The sequence below is a fragment of the Periophthalmus magnuspinnatus genome, chromosome 4 (assembly GCF_009829125.3).
Source record: "Periophthalmus magnuspinnatus isolate fPerMag1 chromosome 4, fPerMag1.2.pri, whole genome shotgun sequence".
Taxonomy (NCBI): Eukaryota; Metazoa; Chordata; class Actinopteri; order Gobiiformes; family Gobiidae; genus Periophthalmus; species Periophthalmus magnuspinnatus.
The window spans coordinates 21,417,895-21,438,712 of record NC_047129.1 but is presented as its reverse complement, the minus strand read 5'-3'; the positions used below and the strand labels follow the sequence as shown (position 1 = coordinate 21,438,712).

The 20,818-nt window shown below is 41.3% G+C and overlaps 2 protein-coding genes across 2 annotated transcripts; both read right to left on the bottom strand.

Annotated features, from left to right (window-relative positions):
* Positions 1-265: 265 nt before the first annotated feature.
* commd2 (COMM domain containing 2) lies at positions 266-6,220 on the bottom strand. The gene is made up of 6 exons (XM_033965090.2): positions 6,055-6,220; positions 5,783-5,860; positions 5,146-5,228; positions 4,109-4,183; positions 3,422-3,520; positions 266-3,040 (listed from the first exon to the last, which is right to left on the bottom strand). The coding sequence occupies exons 1-6, from the start codon at positions 6,119-6,121 to the stop codon at positions 2,837-2,839; spliced, it is 606 nt and encodes a 201-aa protein (XP_033820981.1). The 5' UTR covers positions 6,122-6,220; the 3' UTR covers positions 266-2,836.
* Positions 6,221-8,067: 1,847 nt separating this feature from the next.
* lmnb2 (lamin B2) lies at positions 8,068-20,578 on the bottom strand. Its single transcript, XM_033964877.2, has 13 exons — positions 20,366-20,578; positions 18,874-19,010; positions 18,193-18,349; positions 16,640-16,765; positions 15,973-16,071; positions 15,517-15,588; positions 14,467-14,592; positions 12,547-12,767; positions 11,868-12,102; positions 11,673-11,780; positions 10,875-10,994; positions 10,546-10,617; positions 8,068-9,529 (listed from the first exon to the last, which is right to left on the bottom strand). The coding sequence occupies exons 1-13, from the start codon at positions 20,576-20,578 to the stop codon at positions 9,494-9,496; spliced, it is 1,722 nt and encodes a 573-aa protein (XP_033820768.1). The 3' UTR covers positions 8,068-9,493.
* Positions 20,579-20,818: the final 240 nt, after the last annotated feature.

The window sequence follows — 20,818 nt, the reverse complement described above, 5'->3', positions numbered from 1 at the left end:
CTGCAGCCTGCTTGTCCATGGGAGTGGATCTCTCCTTTACTGTGGTTCTCCTCGAGGTTTCTCTTTTTCCCACTGTTTTTTTTTTTTTTTTTTCGTGCAGAGGAGGAGGGTCTAAGGACAGGGGATGTTCTGGGATGTTTCTATATTTGTTTGTTTTCTTTTGAATAATTTGCTTGTCCGTTTCAGTTTCATTGTTGATTTTCGAAGTTTCTGATGGTTAAATCAATTCTTACGTTTAGCCCCGGAAAACCAACCTTAGCGGTCTGACGAGGAACACTGCAGATCAGTGCATTTATTTTCCAACACCAAAAATATTTACAATAACAGGAACATTTAAAAATCAGCATGTCAGTAACATCCTATACAGGTGGTTCTTCATGTTTTGCCATTACTGCTTAATTTATGATGAAATGTGTGATACATTTTTTACTCAAAAGAAAATAAGGGTACACATTAAAAGACCAAAGAAGAGTAGGCTTTTATTTAAAACAAAAAAACATTATCATCACCTATTATTACTAGTGAATCTGATCACAGGCAGTAATGACTGAGTCGATTAATCACTGACTAAGTAAAAATCTATTTTGTTTAATGAACTCTACAGCACATAGACTGTAACAACGTGTGGTAGAAAAAGATATATCATCAGTATGTCATTATTATAACAGCAGTGGGGACTATGTGTAAAACACCCTTTATAAAGATGTCTGTGTAGACCCTCAGTCATCCAGGTCTGATCCATAGCAAAGAACAAAGTTAAATCTGTCAACTGGACAAATCTTGTAGGAGTGAAGACGTTTCGCTGCTCATCCAAGCCAATAGATTGTGCAGTAACAATAGGAGAGGAAAGGCGACTCCAGGTAGAAGTTTACAGGAAGCCTACACATAGGGACCAATACCTGCTGTTTGATTCACACCATCCACTGCGGTACAAACTCGGAGTGATGCGGACACTACAACACAGAGCTCAAGTGGTGCCTACAAACAGAGGGAAAAGTAAAGGAGGAGCAACATGTGGAGAAAGCCCTCTCTGCTTGTGGATATCCAAAATGGGCCTTCAATAGATCAAAGAGAGCTAAAAAACAGGACAACAGGGAATCTGAACCTAGAAGGAGAGGTGTTACCATCCCTTACACTGCGGGTGTGTCTGAAAAACTTCAGAGAATCTTCAGACAGTATGAGATTCTGACCAGAACTGAAGAAGCGGCTTGGATGAGCAGCGAAACTTCTTCACTCCTACAAGATTTGTCCAGTTGACAGATTTAACTTTGTTCTTTGCTATCCTTTATAAAGTCTTAAGTTGGTATATTTCACTGTTATCTGGTTAAAGCTGCACTATGCAAGTTTTATAGTGGGTCTATCACCTGTTTGTCTCCACGGAGAGGTTATTACTTTGCTTGGATTGTTCCACAGTATAGCAGTAAACGTATATATACATGAAAAAAGCAGGTGACAAGTAACAGGTCAGATGTATAGAGAGAAGACCACACTCATAAAAACAATGCATGATTTCAAGGTATTAGTGAGCAATTAAAACACCCATAAATGCAAAATAGACACATTTAAAGCCATATTGTGAAACATTCAGGCAAAGCTAAAAGCTCTCCGTAAAGATGAGCAGGAGGAAAACACACCAGAAATGTTACACAGTACACCTTTAAATGTAAAATTTCAAGGCACAATAGTACTAGAAAAACATCATTAGTGGCACTTGTATTCACAATTTATACATTTTTTTTTTTAATTTTTTGACACAATACATATATATATATTGCAGAGTCATGTCAACACTCTGAATGGTTAGTGCTAGATAGATAGAAAATAGATAGTCTGGTCTGTAGGTACAGAAGTGATCAGAAAGCGCTGGTTGCCATGGTAATGTGTTAGCTTCTGATGCTACGAACAACAGAAGAACATATTTTTGACAGTTTTATTGTATGTAAAATATACTGACATCAAGTTGAAATAAAGCTAGTAGATAAAGTATTTTTTTAAGTTACCCAAAACATTTTCCTAACCATAACCTTAACCACTTAACCACACCTTAACACCATCCTGTTCTTAAATTTAACCAAACGTAACCCCTAACCTTAACCAAACAAAGTTCACCAAACCCACATAAAGGAAATAACCCATCTCGGTGGACATATTTAGGCACAGTATGATGGCAAAACTAAACTTAAGAAATACATTCAACAAGGAAAAATAAATACAGTAGCATTGCTCCTGAATCTCCAGAAGTGTGGATGTAATGACCTAAGCTGAGAAATTAGAAACTGTACGCCACCGTCTGAAACATGACACCCACTGAAAAAGTTTAGAACCATTTCATTATATGTTCCTCTGGATGCAGCGAGTGAATGCCCCATGTGCCATAGGTTCAGTTGCTGTTCCTCAGGTTACGGTGGGTGTGACAGTTTCCCTTGATGTTCTTCAGGATTTGGCGGGTGTGGCAGATGTGATAGATTCATCTGATGTTTTTTAGGACAGGTGTGTGAATGTGGCAGGTCTGATATGTACGACAGGTTCACTTGATGTTCCTCAGAATGTAGCGGGTGTGACAGGTTCATTTGATGACCCTCAAGATGTGGTGGGTGCAAGAAGTCCACTTTATGTTCCTCAGGATGCGGTGGGTGTGGCAGGTGCGACAGATTCACCTGATATTTTTCAGGATGCGGCAGGTGTGAGAGGTGAATGTTACAGGTGTGATAGGCTCATTTGATCCTTATCAGGATGCGGTGTGTGTGGCAGATGAATATGACAAGTTCAATAGGCTTACTTGATGTTCCTCAGGATGCGGCAAGTGTGGCAGGTGAATGCGACAGGTGCGACAGGCTCACTTGATGTTCCTCAGGATGCGGCGGCTATGGTTGCTCTTCATGGCATCCAGGGCCTTCTCCAGCACAGACAACAGGTGCAGGAGGGTACTAGGACGAGCCTGGAGCAGCTTGCACACCTTCCCACTGGCGTCCCCACTGGTCAGGTTCAGGCACAGCGTTATGATGGGACATAGCTGCTGCCTCAGTGCTCGGCTGGACATCTGTCCGCAACACAAGACATCGGATTAAAGTGCAAACATTTACATTCACTTGATGAACATTCTAAATGAGCTCGTTCTGTCAGAACCTCAGCTGGAATGTTACTAGAAAAATCAAATTAATTTTCTAGCTCAAGGCTAGGCACATAATTTAAAGGTGCACTATGTAACTAAGGGAGGCCCTACAACTGGATTGTCCCCATGGAGATGCCACTGCTCTTTGTCTGGAGTGGTCCATATGATGGGACTGGACTTGTCATTCTCAATGGAGAGACATGCAGAAGTGAGGCTGCCACCACCAACACTCACACACCACATTCATACTAGGCAGGGTGGCATGTCTATGAGACGAGTCTTTGGGACCAGTATTTGGGACATACTTACATTGACATCCAGTCTCCACTCCAGACTGTGGTAGACAGGCAGTGAGGGAGCAAGCTGAGCCAGGACAGACCGCACCTGAGCACTCTGCTGCAGGTACAGCTGGAACACACAGGACATGGGGACAGAGGATATGAGCATAAGGGAGGGACAGAGGACACCAGTATGAGAGTGAGTGTGTGTGAGAGAGCGAGAGAGAGAGAAAGACAGGACAGAGGGACAGAGGACATGAGCGTAAAGGGAAGGACAGAAGACGCCTATGTGTGTGTGTGAGAGAGAGACAGTGACAGAGGACATGAGCATAAAGGGAGGGACAGAGGACGCCTGTGTGTGTGTATGCGCATGTGCGTGTGAGAGAGAGAGACAGAGGACATGAGCATAAAGGGAGAGACAGAGGATGCCTGTGTGTGTGCGCGCATGTGTGTGAGAGACAGAGAGAGAAAGACAAGACATAGGAGCAGAGTGACAGAGGACATGAGCATAAAGGGAGGGACAGTATTAGAGAGAGAGTGAGTGTGAGTGCGTGTGTGCATGCGTGTGTGAGAGACAGACGACATAGGGACAGAGGACATAGGAACATAAGGACAGAGGAATAGAGGGACAAAGGACAGAGGGCATCAGTATGTGTGTGTGTGGGGCAGAGGGACATAGGGACAGAGGGACATAGGGACATAGGGACATCACACAGACCTGAAGAAGCGTGTTGTTGAGGTCTTGGCTGAAGCCCAGCACCAGAACAGAGTCGAGGAAGTCCGTGTCAGACAGCTGCACAGAGGACAGAGGACATAATACAGAGTCACGTATCAGTCATCAGTTTCCTCCACTTGGTCTTATAATCTTTACTCTGCTCTCTCTGCACTTCTAGAGATCTACATTTCCTTCAGATACATAGATAAAAGTTGTTTAGGATGTCAAAAGCCAAAGTGATATTACAGTGCTCCATCTTAAAACAATCATAATCAGACACAATTTTTACTCAAGTAAGAGTACTGTTACTTAAAAAAAAAAAATTACTTAAGTAGAAGTAAAGGTATGCTGCTAGACAAGTACTCTGAAAGGCACAATTTCTTTAAACAAGCAAATGTAACTGAGTACTACCCACCCACTTTTTTTTGCCAAATGCTACAAATTTGCTTTGATTTTTTTCAATCAGTGCTCTCAAAATGGTCCTCCTATATATAGAGGACCACAAATGATATAATTGAAAATAAATAAGTAAAAGAATAAATATTGGAATGCATTCAATTAAATGATGAGTACTGCTACTGCAACTACGACTACAAAATTTGGAGTAGTAGTAGTAGAATAATTTGTAAACTAAATACATATAAAAATGAATAAATGAATAAGTACAGATAAAAAAGAAAAAGGAAAAAAGAAATACATAAATTACAAATAAATGTATAAATGAACACTTAAGAAATAAAATAAATATAAATAAAATATATTTTAAAATACAAATGTAAATAAATGTATAGAAATGAATACTTTAATACAGTAATGTAAAAACAAGCATATTTTAGCATTAATGTGTAAATGCATTTATTTATTTACACATACATTTTTATTGACCATTTCTTTTGATGCATTACAACATTTAATTCAATTTTATTTATTTCAAATTATGTCATTGTTGGTTGTTCATATTATAAGTAAACATCATTGTTTTAAAATATCAAATGTAGTCACAACATTGAGCAGAAAAGAGGATCCCGTGGGAGACTGACCGTGCGCCTGCAGCTCTCCAGGACCAGGAACATGAGGCCCTCCACGGCACACTGCACTCGCTCCACCGAGACACCCAGCTTCCCTGCAGCAACCAGAGAGAAGGTTATAACATACAACAGCACCTACAGCCCCCACAGAAAGTTACCAAACACACAATCACCTATCCTGATTAGCTTTACGGTGATCTTGAGCAGTATCAGAACAAGTATAAGACCACATAGACTAGTTTATGCTCATGGGCCATTATGGAACCTACCTGGGTCACCTAGGTATTATAGATATAAGGCCACACAATAATATATAGAAAGAACTACAGTCACTTAATGTTGAAAATCACAGTGTGTTTTTATTATCATCGTGGCATCAGAATCGGTATTGAGTATTGAGTCTATTCCTTAGGATTGAGTTTGAGTATTGTGACAGCACAAGAATGACTGTAGTTCTTTAAGTCTGCCCATAGAAGATAATCGATTTCAGCCGATGAGTTTAAAATAAGGTTAAAGACAATAGATGCTGCTTATTGTGAAGGCATTCTGCACACTCACTGAAGATCATTTAAGCATTCAAGCAATCATTAGTAGTCATAAGTCTTCTCATGGGACAGGTCTGGAACTTCTGCTGTCTTTGGGGTCTTACTTGCTGCAGCCTCGTAGATCTTGGGGCTTGTCCCTCGTTTCAGGAAGTCCAGCGTGATGCGTCCAAACTCTGCCACCACTGTAGCAGAGACCAGAGACCAAAATAGAGCCAGATAGGACAGAAGAGAACCCAGGAGGGTCAGGAGAGGACACAGGAGAGACAGGACAGGACATAGGAAGGACAGGAGAGGACACAGTCATTAAGCATGGATAGTTTCATAGCACCGGAGTGGACATGTTTTATTGGATCCACTGGAGCGGATCGGGCCTTACCCTCAGGCTCCACGGTGGACAAGAAGGACAGGTGTCCTTTGTGCTGCTCGGAAAGAACAAGCAGCATCGTGTCTCATCTCCCCCACAGAAAGCATCAGTTCACGGTCCGATCTGCTCCGGAGGTTCCGAGCAGCGAGTTTAGATCACGTGATCCCCGGTGTCACATGACGCATCGTGCATCAGAAGAACAAAGATCTATGATCCCAGTGCTGCCCCCTACCGGAGAGATCACTGTTAAACAGATGTTTTATAGAAATACTGCCTAAAAAGTCCAGACAGCATTCCTAGCAACTTAACAACTCACTATTAAATTTAATAAACATCAATCCCTTAATGGATAAGACTAAAAAACTGTTTAATTTATGTCTCAAAAGAGACTTAAGTTTAAAAAGCAGAGCATTACTGTCTAAGGCAGAGGGAATTTCTAACTTTGTAGCGGCCAGTGGCCCTGTGCCATCAGCCACTAGACAGAGTTTAAAGGTGTTAGAACATGTGTTTAAAGAGCTCACTCATGTGTTTAGTGAAGAATCCTTTTTACTGCCATTTTCTACACCAGCACAACCACAGGCTCTTACTACGCCCCTTAACTGGGTGGCACAGTATGTAACACAATGACAATTCTTTCAAACAGTAAGAGCCATGTTAAATGAACTAGTGTAATGTATTTGGCTTTTTAAGGGGGCGGCAGAGACATTTTTCATCTTTTTCAATTGCGCTTTTAGATTACTCCATCTGTTGGCAAACTTGAATTTTAGGCCATAGTTGGATTAGTGTAGGACATCTATTTAGTCTACAAAGTCCAGTACTCTGAATTTCAATGACACATTTCTTATGTTACCACGGTAACATAGTTGCAGATAGAGGTTTGTCCTGATTGGCTTTTTTTGATCAGTATGTCAAGAAGGATGTATGTGCTAAATTTCAATTGTCTATGAGAAACTTTGTCAAAAAAAAAAAAAAAAAAAAGAAAAAAAGAAAAGAAATGTAGCTGTTAGGGGGCACTACCGAGTCACTTTTCAATATTTTTAAGTACAAATGCCAGAAAACCTAATTTTGAATTTTGGATCCAATAAAATTGACTTTTCGTTAATGTTCAGGGGGTCAAAAGTGGCTTCAATCCAGCACGTATAATAATAATAATAATAATAATAATAATAATAATAATAATAATAATAATAATAATAATAATAATAAAATAGAACATTTTTTCCACCCATTATTTTTCTCCCAAACCATAAAAGCTAGAATCATGTGACTTTCTCACATTGTGCCCCATCACAGATAAGGCGCCACAACAAATCAATTGTCTGTGTGAAATTTGAAGAGGGCGCTAGAGTCATTTTCAAAGATAGATGATTTGCATATCATGGCGTTCAGCTCACAAATCTGCATAAATTATGTATTGGCATTTTCTCAACAAAAAATGTGTGCAAGAGAAATATTTTTTTGAAATATTCCAAAAATTGTAATTTTTTTGAAAATTCACCATGACCACAACCAAAGACATATTCAAAATATAATTGATAATCTTTATTTGCACATGGGTTTAGGCCAAATTTGAAGTGTTTGCAATGAAAACTGTGCGAGGAGATGTCCTGCGCTTTTGTCATTCCCGGGTTTGATCCAATATGGTCGACTTCCTGTATGTTTTAGGGCGGGGCCATAATTTCATTTTTGTCCCAGGCTCAGGCTTAATTAAAATGGTACATGTGAGGAAATAGGTGGGTTTCAGATTACATCACAGCATTCTACTTCTAATATTTAATACAGATGGGGCAGCTAAAATTAATATTTGTGCTGTAGTACAGTAAGGTCTTGGGTCTAATCACCAATTGAAATGATCAGGTTCAACGTTTGTGAATTTCTCTTTTGGATACATTATAATATAACGTACAATGTAATCAATGCCCTCTAGGCTTGACCCCATCTGAGAACATGACAGTCACGCTCTAGAATCTGAAAAAGACAAGACAGTTGTTTGCATAGTCTGATCATGTACAAGTCATCACACTCTTACTGATAAAAAAAGATTTATTACAAGTTGAAAAGTACATGTTTGTACCACTCTCTAAAAGAAGCGCTTCTGTTTAGACAGTGACGGAGTGTTTCACAGAGATTATCTGGACCTCAAGTTCAACTAAGCTTCAGAGACAATCATGATTGAAGTTCATAATAAATCACATTTAACATGTCACATGTCCATAATAGCATAAAACAAAGGAGTATTAAGCTTTCAGTGCATCTTCTGAAACACTGATGAGCAGAGAATGAAGCTGTCCCTGTTGAGTTCTCTTTGCCCAGTCCAGTGGTCTCATACAGGACTTTGTCACATGAGGGTGAGTATTTTTAATTAATTACTTTCCACCCCTGGTCACAAGGAAGCCAATTAGAGTGTGCTTCTCTGCTACCCTGTCCAAATCAAATTCACTGATACCACCCTTTTTTGCTGCTGTAGCTCATGACAGCTGCTCAGTTAGTGATAAAGGCTCTTTCTAAACGAGTGCCTCCTCCTCCTCTCTCACTTCTAACTTTAAGGAGCATTACTGTGTTTTATGCACCAGGAACCAGTAAAGTACCCTAAAATACGCTTTATTGCCCTTCAATGCTGCTGCGGCACCTCATCATTTTGGTGTTTGGGTTCTCAAGATGGTTGTCTAATAAAGCCTAAAAAGATTCTCCCTGATCTGAATGGTCAATATGTAAACTCCAGCACCTGCAGCCAATGATTAAGCAGTGCTAGTGCAGCCTCTGCAGCTCAGTGGGTGAATTCTGGGAGTTCTGAGCATTCACATGAGGCATGACATATCCACATACTGAGAATGAGAAAAACGTGCATGTCTTCCATCTGCAGGTTAAGGCACTGGCAACAGACGTTCAGTTGTGATTGTAGTACCTTATTTAAACTACAAGAGCAAAGGCTTCATATAGTTCTTTTTAGCCTTCCCTGGACCACATTTGCAGTAGAGAACAGAGGGAGAGGGGGCAGTTTGAGAAAGAGCCAAAATATAAAAACACAATATATTATTGTATTATTTGTTGTTTAATATTTGTATGATAATAATAATACTAGCATAATTTCACTGCAGAGATATAGTGGAAATTTGAAAAAGGGGGTCCTTCCTCACATTATAACAAAAACTGAAAAAAAATTATACAGTGCAAAAAGTCTGGTAAAGATGTGGCTTTCAGACACTTGGATCCAGAGAGGCTTCTTCATGCACGTGTCTGCTCTTCTGAAGGAGACTTCTGAAGAGTGTCGTTGCAGAAGTTGGGAAAAACATGTTGAATTGAGTTCTGAGCTAAATTTGAAAATTCCAGAGTCTTAAAAACACACAAACTTTTTTTTTTTCCATTTCCATACGTTTTTTTTAAAGAAAGGTTGTAAAGGCCGTTTATGGGAGAACGCGTCCCAAACAGCTCGCTTCTCTGGTGGTGATGATCACATGACCGCACACTCCCGAGATGAGCCACGCCCCTGGAACAGACAACAGCAGCATTCAGCAGTGCACGAGAGCAACCTTCGGAGCCTTGGGAAGAGTGCTGCACAAATATTTAGGTCAATGTACCACTGTCCCATCTATGATCAGGGAAAGATATATTTTTTAGGTGCCTGGGTTAGAGTAAGTTTGTATACATACCTTTACAGTTCTCCTTTAAAACATTTCTTTCTGTGATCTCACAACATTCTTAAGAGCCAATAAGTTGAGCTTGGAGGACTGTCAGAATTTGGTCATATCTCTGACAAAAAGTTCTTCAGTGTCAGCAAGAACAATTATTTTCAATTTGGTAACAACCAACTGTGTTTGACCAGTTTTTAAGCACTGTGGTTCCCAAAGTGGGGTCCTAAAGTGGGGTCAAAGGTTGTCAATAACACCACAAGCACATAAAAGAAAATCTTTTTTACTAGTTTAGTCCAAGTTCAATTCTGGCTTAGTTCTGGTACTAGTTTAGTTTAATTCTAGTTCAGAAATGGTTTGAAATTTGACAAGGGAATATTGATAAAGCTTTTTATTTAGTTTTTCATAACAACTCAAATGTTGCAGTTATTATATTACGATTATGGATACAGATCTAAATATTTTATCGCACCCCAAATTGAGGTAAAAGTGGTGGCGATGGCGCTCCAAAAAAAATCTCATCCTCAAGAAACCTTAAACTCCTTTAAATCATCATTAAGCTGCTGCCTATAGTCATTATAGATTGTTTTTTTCTAGTAAAGTAAAGAGTAAAAAACAAATAAAGTTAAAAAAAATACATTATTTTGAATAGAATGTGAACTTTGTGACCTCATGGGATCTTCTCGGGTTGATAAGGGGCCAAGCACTGCAGACTTTGGAAATGTGGGACTTTGCGTGGGAGCAAGAACAGCTCAAACGAGCTCTATGCTCTAAACTATGGAATGTCTTTCGACTTGTGATTGAGTTGGATGTGGAGGAATCTTTCTGCCACACATTTAGGTGATCACTACACACCACAGAGTCCTATACTGACCGTGCCATTGACCTCCACCTCCTCCTCTCCGTCCTCCACCTGGGTCCTGGTAGCTCTCCTCCGGGCCACCTCCTGCACACACAAACACATCTTAGCTTTCCATGCTTAACCATAATTACTACTTGCCTTCCTTAACCAACAAAAACCCAACACAATACCCTAAATAAACTGACATAACTCTAAACCACGTTATTGATCTAATAATGGAAGACGTACCTCATATTTTAAATATAATAAGAGTACCTGCCCAGAGGTAAGTCTGAGCTTTGTGCTCCAGACTAACCCTAGTGCTTAATACAGCTAATCCCACATGTATGCCAGATGCGTACCTCTCCATCAGTGTTGGTCAGAGAGGTGATGACATCATTTCCTGTGCCCCATGAAGCCTGGCTCTTCCACAGCAGGTCTGAGGGGGGACTATGTGCTACACCGGCCCCTGCTGCCCAAACCTGGAAAATCAGGATCAAGGGAAACATTTATAATAAGGCAGGAGGGCTGAGAGCACCTATCTGCTTTCTTTCATGAAAACATAGGTCTCCATCGAGGGAGAACACAGAGTTCAACATTAAAGTTGAATATATTTTACTAAACAAGACCCACTTTGAAAATCTGCAAGAATTTTGAGTGGTGACACACTTTTATCTCATTACAGCCATGAACCAATAGTACGCTGTAGATTTTGACCGTAAACCAACCAGCATGCAGCACCACACAGCTGTACACCCACAACACAAATAAACAGCGGCTGAAGATCGGCTTCATGTAAGAATAATGCGAGTGAGAAGATGCAGAGCATTTGCAGAGAAAGTCATAATCTTTTGCATCAACATCAAGATTTCCTGCATTGATGATATTACAACATCCATTGACACACAACCTAATTATTCTGGATTCCCCATTTGTGGATGCTTTAGGCATTATCTGTAATTTTAATAAAGTTGCCTGGTACAGTGCAGAGATTTTATAATAGTCATGGTAAAGACAGAATCTTAAAAAAACTTTGTAACATAGTTAGGTGAAAAATGTAGTTGCACCATTGCAACTACCCAGTTTTATACCACTCGAGAAATGACCATTATGTGAAGCATAGAAGCTGAGTGGTAAATGGTGACCTCTGAAGTCCTTACCGTGACAGACTGTCCAGCCTTCAGCACATACTTGGGGGAGAACTTATAGACCAAAGGCTCTTCTCCATCCACCTGCCGACTGAGCCTCCAGCTGCCCAGGGACTGGTCCTGTAGCACACACCATAGTCAAACCACCTCACACTTTTGCAATTTTACTCTGACACACATTCAGACATCAGACAGTGTGGTTTTGACCTGCTCGCTGGCGTTGCTCAGAGTGACCGCATTGCCGTCCATGTCTGTGGGGGAGATGCTGACTACTCCAGAGGCTGTGGACTCCTCGGACAGCAGGAGCTCGCCCCTCTGCTCCTCACTCCTAAGCTCCTCCCCCTCCTCTGCCTCCTGCCTCTTTCTCTTCGAGCGCAACAAGGCAGAACCACTCATCCTTGTCACAGTGCCTCGAGAGGATGGGGAGGGGGACAGCTTCAGCCTGGGCACACGGGAGCACAAGCACTTTAGGACACTTTGTTAGGCTTTAGGTTTATTTTTCCGTGCGTCTTCTTCCACTTAAAATGATGCTAATAACAGATTAGTAGAAGATGAATCTGTATGAAATTAGGTGATCTTCTATAATGTCCTAAGATTTCATTGACAGCAATCACTCCTTGCTCCTCCCTGTGTAAAATATAACACCACGGCAGGAAGGGGAAACAACCTTCAACCTCCCTCCTAATTGGCTCTTTGGTTGCCATGAAACATGTACTCGGGATTCCAAATATGGAATTAGCCACTATAACTGATACTCTCGATTGAGTACCTGCTTCCTTCCCCTCCAGGAACTCAAGCCCAGGTCAGTGCCTATTCTCCTCCCTCCAGGAGCCTGGGTCAGTACCTACTCTCCTCCCACTCCAGGAGCTCCAGCCTGGGTCAGTACCTGCTCTCCTCCCCCTCCAGGAGCTTGCGGTAGGCGTTGATCTCCATGTCCAGGGCCAGCTTGACATCTAGCAGCTCCTGGTATTCACTGAGCTGAGCATTCATGCGTTCTCTCAGATCATTCATCTCGGCCTCTTTGCCCTCTAGAGTGCGGCGCGCCCGGTCCCGCTCCGTCGACAGGATCTCCTCCAGCTCACGGATACGGTCCTCTGAGGCGGCGAGCTGTAGGAAAAGGGGTTACTGAGGTTTCAAATACATTTTACAAATGAGTTTTTAGTACTGTATTTTGAAATTGGCTATTGGGATACTATGTATGTGTAATCCCCTCAGTTGTCCAGGTCTGATCTATAGCAAAAGACAAACTTTAAATTTGTTAACTGGACAAACTGTTGTAAGAGTAAAAATGTTTCGCTGCTCATCCAAGCCGCTTCTTCAGTTCTGGTCAGATTGCTGATGGACACTGCCTTATATCTATCTGAAGGGAGGGGCTAACTACACTGAAACAGCTATTGTCTAGTTTCAGCCTTAACGACCCTATTCAACCTTTAATGGCCCTTCTATTGTTTTTTTTGTTTGCTTTGGGTCTGAGGATGGAATCATAGATCTGAGAGATTACATCTCAGGTCTCCAAAAAAAGCCAGAGAAAAGAAATGGAAATTAAAGAAGCTAAGATCTGAACCTCACTATCTTCAAAGGAATGATCAGTGGCTTTGAGATGGAGATGCACGGCGGACTGGGGTCCAGAGGAGCACTTGTGCCAGTGTTGGTATATTCTCTTATGGAGTGGCTGTTTAGTATCTCCAATGTAACACTCACTGCACGCTTCACTACACTGAATGGAGTAGACTACATTACTTTGTTTATGGCTCGGGGTTTTACCCTTTGGGTGAACCCATTTCTGTCTTAAGGTGTTTGAGATTCTGATATATTTCAAACTTACGTACTGTCTGAAAATTCTCTAAAGTTTTTCAGACACACCCGCTGTGCAAGGAATAGTTACGCCTATCTTTCTAGGTTCAGATTCCCTGTTGTACTGTTTTTTTAGCTGTCTTAGATCTACTGAAGTCCCATTTTGGATAACCACAAGCAGCGAGGGCTCTCCTCCTTCCAATTTTCCCTCTGTGTTGGAGGGCACCACTTGAGCTCTGTGTTGTAGAGTATGGATGACTCCTGAGTTTGTGCTACAGTGGATAGTGTGAATCAAATAGCAGGTATTTGTCAGTGTGTGTGTGTTTCCTGAAGACTTCTACCTGGAGACACCAGTCCTCTCCCATTGTTACTGCACAATCTAAGAAGGCCAGTTTGTTCTCCTTGGCCTCTTTCCGTCTGAACCTTATGTTTGGATCCACAGCATTAATATGTGCAGTAAAGGGCTCCAGATCTTAAATTTTGATTTTAGTCCAGTTGTCATCCACATATCAATGCCCACACTGTGGTATCGATACATGGATGACAACTGGATTAAAATCAAGTGAGCGGTACATTGTAGAAACTAAACAGTCACTCCATAAAAGAATGTACCAACACCAGCGCAACAGCTCCTCTGGACCCCAGTCCACTGTACATCTCCATCTCAAAGCCACTAACCACTCCTTTGAAAATAGTGAAGTTCAGATCTTAGCCAGAGAAAAGAAATGGTTTGAGAGGGGAGTTAAAGAAGCTATTTTTGTTAGGAAAGACAATCCTTCCTTAAACAGGAATGGGGGCCTGATACATAATCTCTCACAGATCTATGATTCCATTCTCAGACCTAAATCTGTTTAAATCTGTCCAGTTGATAGATTTAAACTTTGTTTATTTGTTATTTGGATACTAGTTTTCTTAGTTTGGCAATTTCCCAAGAAAAAGCCTAAAAATGCCATGATATTGGCCATCAACACCTGGAGGCCCCTGGCCCAGACCCCAGGCCCCTGGCCCATACCTGCTTCTGCAGACTGCTGAGCTGAAAGCCCAGGCTCTCAATGCGGCTGCGGGACTCCAGCACCTCCTCTCGAGCACTGCTCATCGCCTTGTCACTCAGGTCTGAGGACACCTTTGCATTCTCCAGCTGCACAGACAAGAGAGGTTAAAAGAGACTGCAACATAACTGACTTTTATAAGCGTTTAACTAGTAAACAGTGTTTCCTCGTCATTAGCTTACTCAGAAATGCATTTTGACTTGATTGTAATCAATTTTGTATTGTCCTGCATTTGAGGCTTGAGTGCTATAAACAAATGCTTTCCTCTACTTCCTACCCCTATTCACATTCCTGCTTCCAATTATTAAAGTTTTGACTCCAGCCAAACAAAAAACGCACCAAAATGTTGTGTGGCCATTTCTCAAGAATAAAAACGTGTAGATTAAAAACTTCTGCTTGCAACTGGGAAGCGCTCCTATAACAAGTCCTCTGCCTTCCAGCAGCAAAGAATTACAGAGATTTAACAGGAAGTTACTGAACTGTTTCTATAATTAAGCTGTTGCACTGTACTCATAATAAGAGTAACTTCACTTACTTCATAATGACCATAATTAGAGCTAGACCAATAGTTTTTTTCATGGCTGTTGCCCATTGTTTACAGCTAATTTTGGGCCAATATGTAGGGCTGATTATGATTATTTTCCCCAAATTCTGTCATTTCAATTCACCACAAACTCATCCACAGCACGATTTTACCACAAACCTGACAGAGGGATGTGTAGTCACGTTTTGTGCAGTTATCGCTTCACAATTATGTGTTCAAATAAAACTTTATATGTATTCTTTAGGAAGCAAGTTGGACAAAATATATCAGCTTGTGCTGGAGATTTAAGGCACATAGACAATATGCTAAAAAGTGCAAATATCGGCCCAAGATATATTGACCAACCAATATGCTTTTATGCAACATTATGTTTAGAAGTATATAATACGTCATCTTTCAAACACAAGAGCAACAGTCAGAGGTGGTGACTACAGAGGAGTGGAGGCCCAAATAAAAAATGGTGTCTGACCTTGGCCTGGAAGGCGTGCTCCAGCTCCTCTTTGTACAGAGACACCTGCTCGTCATGCTGCTTCCTCAGGTCCTGCAACACAAAAGCATCAGTCATATCAAGTACAGCACTTAACCTGCACTCAGGCTCAGAGCGTCTGTCATACCGTTTATAACAAACAAGGGCCAAATTTTAATTGAAAAAAGATCCGAGGAAGAAATTGGACTACCGTAGATTAAACAATGGGGCAAAACAATGATATATCTGTGAGGTAAACAGATGCCAGGTGGTCGAAGCTGCACCAAAAACCTTACATAAGGCACCTTTACTTACTAGATTTAAAGTTTGTGTGGTTTATGTTCATGAAATATAGAAATCCATTTGTATATACTATAAAATACATATTAACACTGAAAATTATTGTCAGTCCAAGGAAAAAAAAAGACAAAGTTGAGCAGCTGAGATGAATGAGTTTACCTGCAGAGCCTGGGCCAGTTTGAACTCATAGTCTTGCCTCACTCCAGAGTCCACCTCCACGATTCTCTGCTCCTGACGCCGCCGCGACTCTAGCACCTCCTGGAAAACGCAGTCAGCTTAGTTAGCTTAGTTGCAGGTGCAGAATGCACACACAGTTATCATGTGTTCTGGTTCTGTTTAGGGCTGTAGTCGACTAAAGAAATTGACATGTCCTAATTTTTAGTTGACTAATTGATCTGCAGGAGTGACAAAAGCTCTCAAAACTATTACGTATCTCCGTGTAACTGACCCAAACTGCACTCACAAGACTACACCTGCACAGGAGTACTCAGAAGTACTAAGTACTACTAAAAGTGCTAAGAAACTATGTACTGCATTTATATTAACTCAGATCTCCTTTCTGCTGTTGTCCTATATAAATCATCATTTAAATAAAATGATTGACTAAGTTGACGAACACAAATTTTGGTTGACTGAGAATCGGCAGATTAATCAACTAAAAGACTAAAGGTGACTTATATTATGTTAGTCATCTCACAGGCTACATAGCCACACACAAACACACAGTTCTCTCAATCACAGCAGTATAACACAGCCACACACCAAAATGCCTTATGTCCGCGCATGCGCAAGCACACGAACCCACAGTGTTTGTGCCCAACCTGACCTGCTCAAACATGCTCTTCCTGAACTGTAGCTCCTCAGTCAGGGACTGGCAGCGGTTCTCCAGGTCCACTCTCATCAGGGTCTCTGCCTCCAGCTGCCGCTTGGCTACAGCGTGGCTGTCCTCTGCCTGTGAACCATACACCAACCAGAGGAAAAAGGTTTAAAAGATGGCACAGAGACAGGGTAAGACATGGGACCCACACCAGCACCAGGAGGTGTGGGCGGAATAGGGAGTATATGATGCATAAACCAAACCATAAGCTGAGAGAAGAGATTTAAGACTTGGACAGAGCATGAAATGCATGAAACTGACAATGTGTAAATGTGTACATATAGTGCTTTTAAAAAAAAACTGCACCAGTAGGTTATCAAGCACTTGCCCTTCGCGTTTATCTGGATACATTTTTGTAAAAATCTGATATTACATGCATTTCAAACAACTGATTAACCAAAAACAAAAATAAGCAAAATCATCTTTGCTAACCTTAGTTCATTTACAAAACTGGCTGCAGGAGTTTGAAGTGTGGATACCGGTTAGACCAACCACACTGTTCTTCATATGTCCAGACCCTGCCCCTCCTCCCCCTTACTCTCCCCTTAAGTCATCCAGATATTGCCCAGTTTAGCAGCTCTATTGACTTTATTAAGCTCTCCCCACTTTTGGCTCTAAATGCTACTAAAGCACACTTTCTTTGTGGTGGCACTTCCGGTTAAGCGGCAATCCAATTAATTTCAATGTAGAATTTCAGAAGTTTTGCCACTAAATTAAGAAATAAAGTAGGTTGAAGTCAACAATGCAGTGATTCTCTGGAAGGCTTTAAAACAGCTCTGTTGTCCGTATAGAAGTTATTTGTTGTCAAGATCGGCAGCCCCATGCAAAATAATACAATTCGAATGACGCTGGTGGCCTCCACAGCAACTTCGGAACACAGTCAATTTGAAATGTGGTTTTGGGCAGGGTTTAGGTGTTTAAACCCACTTGAAGGCTGCAAGCATAATGTGCACAACAGCAGTCTGTGAGTTAGTTAGTTATTGGTGGTTTAAAGGGACTGTACCTGATTTTTATCATGTAAAGTCCAATGTCTTGCTTCACAATTGATATATTTTAAAAGCAGCTCTTGCTATATACTGTCTGCATCCAATTATAAAGCATTTTATCTTGAACCATAAAGTGATACTAAGTACGGTCAGTGTTTAGGATTCTAGGAACGCATTATGAAAGTGAGGAATAACTTTGAACCACTGCAAGCTGTTTAAAGTAATTGTGTTTTTCATATTTAAAAAAAAAAACATTCAAAATCAGCACCTTTGCATTTGCCAGTTTTGCTTTCAGTGTGTTTAATATTCATGATTTTAAGGTCACAAACAGTTCTTCAGATGCTCTTGGAGTTAGCACTAGCATTAGCCACAGCACAGTTAACTATATGATAAACAATACAAACTATACGACAATACAATGCTTAAACATTTTGCGATTTTGACAGCATCAAACAGCTCCAATAGTACTTTAATTCTGTCCTCAGTCTTTGTAATTATATAGGGAGCAGGGTGTACCTTAGCCAGCTGCCCCTTGACCTCCCCCAGCTCGGCGTTCAGGGCAGCACTCTGGCTCAGAGCAGTGGACAGGGCAGCCTCACTCTGGTTCAGCTTGTCCTCCAGAGCTCCAGTCCGGGACAAGGCCGCCGCCAGCTCACCGTCCTTCTTCTTCAAACTGACCACAGAGTACAAGAGATTTTTCATTTATACTACCTTCTCATTTAATGCCGACTACTTTATAGATTATAGATGCGAAGTGAAAACAAAAAAATATATGGAAATTGTAGGTATATAGTATAGTTTATATTTAAATTCCTCGCAGCATCCACCCCTTCTCAGCCTACTCTCAATGAGCTTCATGATGAAGACTCATAAAATGGTTTACTCTTCAGATCAAAGCAAAGGGTGGCTATTTTTAAAAACAAGTTTGAGTTATTTTGAGTGTAGTTTTTGTTAACTACATTTCATATGTGTCACTAATAGTTTTGATTCAGGGAGAATCTACAATGTAAGTAGTGATAGGAAAAAAAAAAAAACATCAATGAAAATGCATGCCCAATCTTTTGACTAGTAGTGCAAGTCACTTTTTGTAAAGCAATTGTAAACATGAACAATATCCAATCACATCTGAACATGTGATTGACTAAACCTTGGCTAAACCATTATTCTGAAAGTAAAAGCAAAGTGACTTATCTGTACCTCCTGTTGGCCTCTTCCAGCTCGCTCTGAGCCTTGCCCAAGTCGATCTGCAGCCGGGCCCTCTCTTTGGCCGTCTCATCCAGGACTCTGCGAGCATCTGCCAGCTCCGCCTCATACAGAGCCTTCAGACCGCTCACCTAGGCACATAGAACATTCACCACGGGTTACTTTACTGTTAAGTCATGACCACATCACACTGCAGGTCAAATCAGATTTTTTTTTTTTCCAGAATGTAACCTAAATTGGATTTTTTCAACTTTCATGTGGATATAAATTAGATGTGAACCTGATCTTTTGTGAACACTCGGACTGCAACAAGTTAATTGATTAATCACAACTAATCAATTACTGAAATAGTTGTCAACTATTTTAGTAATGGAATAATTGTAACTGGTCCATACAAAGACTTCAAAAACATGTCATGAGCTGAGAGAAGAGGTTTCATAACACAAACAGCTCAGGAATGACAGACAAATGACACAGGAAGGAGTAAGTATGTTCCACCAGGATGTCCTCAAGCAGCTTCAGTTCATCTTTATCTGGGCACAATTTAGGACAAATCTCATATTCCTAGGCCTATTGCAATCTAAACAATCAAATCGATTAATCAAAAGTATAATGGCTAGATTAACTGATTAGCAAATAATTGTTAGTTGCAGCCCTAGTGAACATGCAACTCACATTAATCTGACTTCTACAGTTCTGAAATGCTACAGGTGCCATATTTATTTATGGAAAAAGGCAGAAATTGAATAAATTAGAAATGTAAAACATTCAAACGTTCAACAAACAGTACATAAGCAAAAATAAAGTGAAACTGTGCACGTATCCTAATAGTCTTATAAATACCATTTATTGTAGAGGTAGCCATAAGGTTTTTCAGTCCATATAAAAATGCTAATACTTGAGCAAACACAAACTGCACACAAAATGTATCCCTAACACCAATTCTTCAGGTATTAGGGATTAAGGATTGCTAGATGATGTATTTTCAAGTAACTTTAAACAATGGAAAGGGCATGATTTTGATTCAGCTTTAATGAATATCCAGCCCTCCCAGTGTGGTCACCATTTGCACTTCACTGCTGATGCCCTTTATGTTGTGATGCCATGTTCAACTCTGACACACCCACGCATATCTATTGGTCACTACACAAACTAAAGTTTACAGCTCACAGTGAAGGGGTCAAATTTAACTTTTCACAAACATCTGATGGGAATTTTTAACATAGTCCTAAACCCTAAAGTTTCTAAATGACTTTCTAAATGATAAGACTAAATAACTTTGGTAATTCTTTGATGTAGCAGAGTTAATTGATACTCGGTGATAGTTTGGATGATCCCACCTGAGTGACTGTCAGTGGGCGTGGACCTGAGTCCTCCACGCTGCAGGCCGAAAGGCTCACACTATATTTACACACGAGTTTAGCTGCTGGCTACGGGCGCTCCTGCCTCCACATCACCACAATCACCGCTCATCCAGAAGACTCACCTCTCTCGTGGACACCTCCTCCTTCTCCGACACTTTGACCATGAGGCGGTCATTCTCCAGCTCCAGAGCCCGGACTCGGTCGATGTAGACGGCCAGGCGGTCGTTGAGCTGCTGCAGGTCGTGCTTCTCCTGTAGGCGGGAGATCCTGGTCGGGGACAGGGGAGTGGAGGCCGCCGGCCGTCCTCCCTCCCGGCTCGGTGTAGCAGTCGACATGATGCTTCTTTAGCGTAGAGTATCTGCTCCTCAGACTTTGGTACATGCACGGAGAGCGGCGGACGCGCGGGAGGACGTAAGAGCCAAAGAGACACAAGTACCGAGAAACTCAAGGGACTCAGGCGGCTCGGACGGGACACACAGCGGGACAAGCGGCGCTCAGGATTTCCAAGATGGCCGCAGCCCGAAGCCCGCGCAGAGAGTGGACCGCCTTCCCGTGACTTCATGCTCCCGCCTTCG